Source organism: Aaosphaeria arxii, assembly GCF_010015735.1.
Source record: "Aaosphaeria arxii CBS 175.79 unplaced genomic scaffold BU24scaffold_10, whole genome shotgun sequence".
NCBI classification, from domain to species: Eukaryota; Fungi; Ascomycota; class Dothideomycetes; order Pleosporales; genus Aaosphaeria; species Aaosphaeria arxii.
In genome coordinates, this window is record NW_022983483.1 from 51,426 (window position 1) to 58,465 (window position 7,040).

Here is a 7,040-nt window from a genome sequence, read left to right on the forward strand (position 1 = left end):
AAAGTTTCACAGTGCAATCAATGCAAAAGAGGAATTCTCCATTTCGCATGGCATTCATTCTTCGCGATCACAATGTTTTGCATTCCGCTCCTACTTTCTGCGAGGCGATCTTGCATTCTGAATACTCGTCATCGTTAGAAGCCTACATTCCTGTGGCACAGGTACTTGCTGAGTAGGCTCATAGCGAGAGGCAACTTATGAAACCTAGCTAAGGAGCTCTATCCACCAGTTGAGGTTGATATTTGCATGTACGCTATTCTTCGCTAGGTATACTACGATGTACCGAGGGCCTAATTCTACGGGGTTTTTCTTATAGTGTGGGGAGCCGAGTGAGATCTACAACCACAATTCCGGCCGAACTCTAGCGACCTGTGTCACAGCTTGATAAATACCAAGGATTATTCCAAAGCATTAAATAGGTATCTCTAACCTGGAGATCTATCAATCTCCTCGCCATCTCGTCCGGAGTCTCATTCTTTGCGATGGACAGACCTTCCCCAGTGAACAGGATCATTACCAATGCGAAGCGTGATGGTATTGATTTAACAGTACTTCCATTCCTTGATGATGCACTGGAATCTATTGAAGCAATATCTCAATCTATCAGATCTGATTTGCCCGATTTTGAGAATGCAACGAAGATCGATACTCACGTTCATCCAGTGCCAGACTGGTTCCGTGAGCTGCAACCTCTTGCTGCCGGCCGCAGAACACCTTCATGGGACGTAGATTCGCATCTAAACTTTATGGCAGAGCAAAAGATCAAACGGTCCATACTTTGTTTCAGCACCCCTCAGGCAAACGCTTTCCCCGCCGATAGAGCGAAGACAATCGCATTGGCGAGGCTTTTGAATGAATTCAATGCTGAGTTGGGATGCGCGTACCCGCAGCGATTTTCCTGGCTTGCAGTGACTTCATTACCATATCTAGAAGAGGCTATAAGAGAAGTGCAGTACTGCCTTACAGAATTGGGTGCGCTTGGTGTTGGTATATTGACGAATCATGAAGGCATTTATCCAGGAGATAAGTCTTTCAACCCTCTATGGGAGTATCTTCAAAACCAAGAAGATGACAGGGCAGTCGTCTTCATTCACCCAACTGATCCAGTCATTCGACTCGAGGACGGAAGATTCCTTAACTCCAATCCATGTGAGTAGTTGGTCATGTGCTGTGGTTGTGGCACGCTTAAACTCCAATTGCTAATTAGGATTTACAGCACCACTACGCGCTGGTCTGGGCGAGTTTTACTTCGAGACCGCCCGGGCAATATCGAGTATTACAGCGAACAGAACTATCTTAGAGTATCCTAACATTCATTGGCGAGTATCGCATGGGGCGGGAGCCTTCCCAAGTATCCAAGATCGCTTCTTGATAGGATTTCCAAAAGACGCAGAAGATGTAAGAAAGGCATACGCAACAAGGTTTTGGTACGATAGCGCCGGTCCTGTGTATCCAAATCAGATCAAGGGGTTGATGGCAAACGGTGTACCCACCAGTCAATTCGTTTTTGGAACGGTGAGTACCTATACACTTTTGGCTTCACTTGCGTACGATTGCCCTCCTTAGCTGCAGTGACTAATACTACCAAAAATCAGGACTACCCATATGGAATGGGCTTTTGGGATGTCAATGCAAATGTTGCTGCCCTAGTTGATGCCAAATTCCTCTCTGACGCCCAGAAGGAAGCGATTTTATTTAGGAATGTGGAGCGACTTTGGACGAGCAGATTTCATCTGCAGTAAGGGCGCGACCTCCTTCGGATGGGATGATTCCGTGGAATCGATTCACTTCTTCTTCAGGATAGAAAAAATTTGTTCTCCAAGATTGTCAAAGCCATTTTGAAAGACTTTGCGGCCCGCCAGTTCACTTGCAAACGCTATCTTCCGTCGCAATGACCATGTTTGGCGATGAAGAATGCAGAACAGAATTCCAGCGATAAACGAATCACCCGCACCAACGGGACTGCCACACTTAGTATCCCGGACTTGATTGGTCAAGATCGTAGTCACTCACTCAATTACGGAGTCCTGGTTAGAAGAAATGTCTCCCTCCTGACTTGACGGAGGCTGCCATGCCTCAGAGCTTTCCCACAGCTCGCCAGCACCCTTTGTCATTCCTGTTTGAAGAGCAGTTGCACCTTCTGCCCCCCATGTGCAGATTAATAGTGCACCAGATCTTACGTTGCCCACTTGAGCTTCTAAGAATGGTCTTGGACCCTCAAATCCATGACCTTCAGCCCACAGTTTGGAATAGAAAACAACATCTGCTAAAGAGGCTACTTCAATCAACCCAACACGATCTGGTTTCTCCAACTCTACACTGAATTGACAGTGTGTGTCGTTATTCCGTATGTGCTTGACGCATTGGAGGAGAGTATCTGAATTCCGTCCCTGCCTTGCGGTTAGTGGCACGCGCATTCCACCGTAAAAAAGTGATACGACCGGAGCCGTCCAAAAATCACGCGTTGTGGGGTGCATGTATGTACATTACCTCGAAATGGTACCATGTTTTCGTGACGAGGTCTAGAGAAAGAGCATTGAATCTTGAAATCTGTTCGTCGAACTCTTTGAAAGTCATCTCCGGCAGGCCATTATAACTGACGATGGTACGAGTTCCCTTAGATTCGTTCTGAATAATATAGCTAGATGCAGCATGTTGCATGTTAGAGCGAAATATTGAACAGGGTACGAAACTTGTGCCTGGCAAGGACTCCCTGATGAATTTGACGTCTTGAGATTTGAAGTCCGGAAGAACAGCGAGTAAGTGCAGTCGGCCAAATGTGCCTTCAATCGCTGCCCTTCTACCCTCATTATCCTTGGGACGAAACGGATCCCACTCGATGAGTTGCTCGAGGACTTGTAGCGAATTTGCACAGTTGCCGCCTCGTCGTCGGGTTTGCTTGTGAGCACGCAGCTTTTCGTCTTCTGCTGGGAAGTGGGGAACAGAAAGAATGGTGTCTATGTAGACAGCGCCTACGAAGACAATATAGGAGCTAGTAGATATTGGCATTGATATGAACGATATAGTATGAGATATTTAAAAGCAACACCGATCGTGCAAAGCGTTTGCTAATTCGTACTTGATGGAGCTTGAGATGATGTGGATGATTGATCGTCACATACGGCGAGCAAAGCTCAAATGGGCATAGTGTGATTAATGGAGGGGCCGTTATGCTACTGCTACACTTGACTTTGTACACTCCCAAAGTACTCACAGCCTATCCCAGCAATGGTACGTTTTTATTGTGGTTCTATATAGTCCTCTCTTTTTCTTTTCTTTTTTTCTTTTGAAAAATAAAGTAACATTTAAGTCAAGGGGCGAATAATCGTTGCCGTGGCGTTCTCGACGTCAGTAATGTACGTACTCTTCATCTCCAACCATGTCCTCGAAGGATCTCAATTGAACATACATTGCAAATCTTTGACACAGTATTGAAGAGAAAAATCCGATAAATGTCTGGATTCCAAGGAACCAATCATGGGAGACCAAGAAACGAGTCGTTCGGGCAATTGACTGTCGAGTGAGAGAGTTCGACGTCTGGCCGCTCTGGTGGAACCTTCTCACTCCTATAGGTCATTCACCAGCGCCCACTGTTACTAACAGTCGGCCATGCAGCATCTGCCCGAGAACAAAAGAAATACCTTAAATATACAAGTGTCGTCAGCCGAAAACATTCGGGCAGTGGAATCTCTCGCCCCACTAGCAATACAACGGTTGGTCAAAGTCCTTCGTACGGCTTAGCACGTGATCAATGCCGACGATCTTCGGATTGTGCTCGTCATCGTATATACAGACAGCCTTGGACTGTTTGCCTTCTTGAAAACTAAGCCGATCTTTCGAACTCCTAACTTCATTCCATATCCCATGGAAATATCACCAGACAGGGTGTTCTTCACCTCTCGAGCATACAGACTTAAAGCCCATCTTTATCGTCCCAATGTCACAACACGTGACCAGAAGGGAGCTGCCATTGTCATCGCACATCCATGGTCCTCGATAAAAGAACAATCCCCCGCCAATTACGCACGTTTGCTTTGCAAAGCAGGCTTCTTCTGTCTTACATTCGATGCAGCATTTCAAGGCGAATCGGAGGGCGAGCCCCGCTCACTCGAAGACCCATATCAGCGTGTCGAGGATATTAAAAGTGCCGTCACATACCTGGTGGGGCGCAGAGATGTCGATTCTGACAGGATAGGTGTCTTAGGAATATGCGCCTCTGGCGGATATGCCTCATTTGCTGCACAGACCGACCTTCGCATCAGAGCGTGCGCAACAACAGCCGCCGTGTGTGTTGGGATAATGGCGCGCCGTGGATTCGATCGGGATTCAGCCAACTTGGATACTCTGAAGGGGCAGCTAGAACTTGCTGCAAAAGATCGGAACAGTGACATTGGAGGGGAGAAAGTGGATCTAGTGAAACTGATCCCGTCGACGCTTGAAGAAGCAGTCGGGCTGACTGAGTCGTTTCAAGACTTGACGCAATACTTTCGCAAGAGGCAACCCCACAAACGGGCGCCGAATACTTGCCTTGCAAGGAGCTGGGATATGATGGCTAATTTCGACGCTTTCGCTTTCAACTATCTGATTAGTCCGAGACCGTTGCTGATGATAACGGGATCAAGGGCAGCAACAAGGTGGTTCAGTGGATATGGGATCGTGAAAGCTCGAGAGCCGAAAGAATTATATTCAGTAGAGGGCCTCACACATGCAGATCTGTACGATCATGTTGATGAAGCGGGCGCAAAACTGGTCGATTTCTTTGAACACTCTTTTCAGCATGTTGGCTCGTAGTGCGATAATGCTTGAGTGTGATAGGGCAGTTCTCGGGCTCTTTCATTGTAGGGGTCAGCTATCATGCCATCGCCAGTGTTGAAAGCTGCATATATTCTCGTAAAGAGCACATCTTGCTAAAGTTCGGTCATTCAACTATATGCTAGTCAAAAGGTAAAACGGACAATATACGAGAGTGAGTTAGAGCTAGGTATACCTAAATCAGACTTCTTCTGGCTTGAAACGTGCTCAATAATCTTACTATTGTAATGAAGTATAATCTTCGAGGTTGTCTCGCACATCTTTCAAGGTCAATCACCTAAAACAATTACTCAAATGTGACAGTAGCACCGCCGGGTAATTCCTTCAGCCCTGGGATCGAAGTCAGCTTTGCACCATGGCATCTCACAATGGCACTTACAGTTGTTTGAGCCGACATCTTCCTTCGCCATTTGAGCCTTCGTGCAGGCAATGGCATCATTTCCGGACTGAATCTTCAAGGCTGAAGTGCAGTCCTCGCTACCGCATTTATTTCCAAGCGCATCCATGCCTCTCTGCAGTGCATCACCCTCCCAGCCAAATAGATAATCACCATGTGCACCATAGCCAGTACTTTTGTAACGGTTAGCCTGGTCCAATCACATAGTTCGTAGGACAAGACTTACGCATCGCCAAAGCTGTATACCAAGGGCTGCTTGCCGTTTTTGTAATACTTGGGATCAGCAAACCCGGATGTGTCGAACATAATCTCATACCTAAGACATATGTGAGCTACTGCTATCTTGGTGAGCTTCATTGGTGATCAATTCAATAGCACTTACATAACCTGCGGGATTCGAACGGGGTGTGTACTGGGGCATTTATCACCAGCTAGTGCACCACTCCCCGGTGCATATGCAACATGACTTCTGTGATCCGGACTGTCCAAATTCTTTCCGTCCCAGCAGGAAGGAAAGATAATGGTAGCACGAATGCCACCTGGGCATGGGGAGGATGGGAAAGCAGCGGTGTCCTTGGAATCGCAAGGGGCTCCATTGCCACCCATCAAACGATCTGCCTTGGAGAGACAGCGATGGCAGATTCCGGGGTATGTGCCTGTCTTGCTGCGGAGCGCTGGGTCCCCGGCAAACATTCTGAAGCCCTGTCATACGTCAACAAGATGTTTCGATTCACTTCGCAGGAGGTGCATCTACCGGCTTCATGGCAGTAGTCTTCTTGTTGCTCCCACTAAATGGTCGCATATAGTAGACAGTGAGTCCGCCATCTTGCTCAAGCAGCGTTCTGTTCTGTCTGCCATTTGCCATCTGAGGAACCTTCTTGAATGTTCCGTTCTCTGGGGACTGGAAGTAGATTGAGGCAGTCCAATAGTTACTGAAGTCCTCTTTGTATATGCAAGAGGTGCAAGTTGATTGTTTCGGTGGGTCTATGGTGTACGGGTCCATCTGCTCACGATTAACAATGTTTTCCGTATTCTGCTGTGAGACATAGAATTGCTGCGACATACGGTAATGTTAAATGAATTTCCGCCCACGATCTGGTGAGTATGCGGCGATGGATTCAACCCAGGAGTGACTAATGGGTCGGCGCGCTCCACAACGAGTTGTGAGCAGCCGAACCTCAGGAAATCGGCTGCTCCTGGACTTTGCTGTGAAAACACATCCCTAACAAACAGCGCAACGAGTGCAAGAGTTGATAGCGTCATGATTACTTGATCTTGGTGTTGCTGTCGGGAGAGCGGCGCTGAAACAGGACCCTTACCAAAAGGGCCCTGACCAGGCCATTTAAACAGAAACTCTCAGCTACGTACGTGCAGAACTCCCGAGTTTTGAGAATCTCAGCATCCAAGTAACCTTGATAAGTGAAATTAATCGGTAGATGAGTATGCACTTTATACTATATTATCCTCGCAGCGCGACCAAGCAATTGCCGAGCCGGGGTATAGGATCACTGTATCCCACCGATTTTGGACCAATCGATCGACACCTCACTCGTGAAGAGAAGAGAAAGTATTCCTCAGATGATTTCAATGAGCAAGGTTGTGTATCGTGTGCAACTTACATGACCCTTCCCCGGTTCGCGATGATCAACCGCGTAGGACCTATGTTGTGATTGTCCCCCTAGAAGATATTTGATTGGTGACGACGAAATACATTGCAAAGTGTAAGCTCATTGGATGAATAGGTAATGAATATTGGGTGTGGGTATGACAAGAACCCTCGGTCGTACATTGCCGGGCTCGACAAGGAAAAGGTTACCGAAAACCTTGCTCA

At 47.2% G+C, this 7,040-nt stretch overlaps 4 protein-coding genes across 4 annotated transcripts; 2 read left to right on the forward strand and 2 right to left on the reverse strand.

The window, feature by feature from the left end:
- Positions 1–482: 482 nt before the first annotated feature.
- On the forward strand, positions 483–1,970 carry BU24DRAFT_471700 (amidohydrolase 2; the record flags this gene model as incomplete). The annotated part of the gene is made up of 3 exons (XM_033532706.1): positions 483–1,149; positions 1,217–1,515; positions 1,596–1,970. 3 exons carry the CDS (start codon positions 483–485, stop codon positions 1,740–1,742), a joined length of 1,113 nt encoding a protein of 370 aa, XP_033379055.1. The 3' UTR covers positions 1,743–1,970.
- On the reverse strand, positions 1,471–3,084 carry BU24DRAFT_44791 (Ribokinase-like protein). The gene is made up of 3 exons (XM_033530851.1): positions 2,491–3,084; positions 2,014–2,390; positions 1,471–1,962 (listed from the first exon to the last, which is right to left on the reverse strand). Exons 1-3 carry the CDS (start codon positions 3,007–3,009, stop codon positions 1,785–1,787), a joined length of 1,074 nt encoding a protein of 357 aa, XP_033379056.1. The 5' UTR covers positions 3,010–3,084; the 3' UTR covers positions 1,471–1,784.
- A 780-nt stretch (positions 3,085–3,864) lies between these two features.
- Positions 3,865–4,791, forward strand: BU24DRAFT_436166 (alpha/beta-hydrolase; the record flags this gene model as incomplete). Its single annotated transcript, XM_033530140.1, has 1 exon — positions 3,865–4,791. The coding sequence occupies one exon, from the start codon at positions 3,865–3,867 to the stop codon at positions 4,789–4,791; it is 927 nt and encodes a 308-aa protein (XP_033379057.1).
- A 307-nt stretch (positions 4,792–5,098) lies between these two features.
- Positions 5,099–6,472, reverse strand: BU24DRAFT_495937 (uncharacterized protein; the record flags this gene model as incomplete). The annotated part of the gene is made up of 6 exons (XM_033534164.1): positions 5,099–5,142; positions 5,192–5,382; positions 5,436–5,525; positions 5,592–5,911; positions 5,964–6,212; positions 6,275–6,472. 6 exons carry the CDS (start codon positions 6,470–6,472, stop codon positions 5,099–5,101), a joined length of 1,092 nt encoding a protein of 363 aa, XP_033379058.1.
- Between the last annotated feature and the right edge of the window lie 568 nt (positions 6,473–7,040).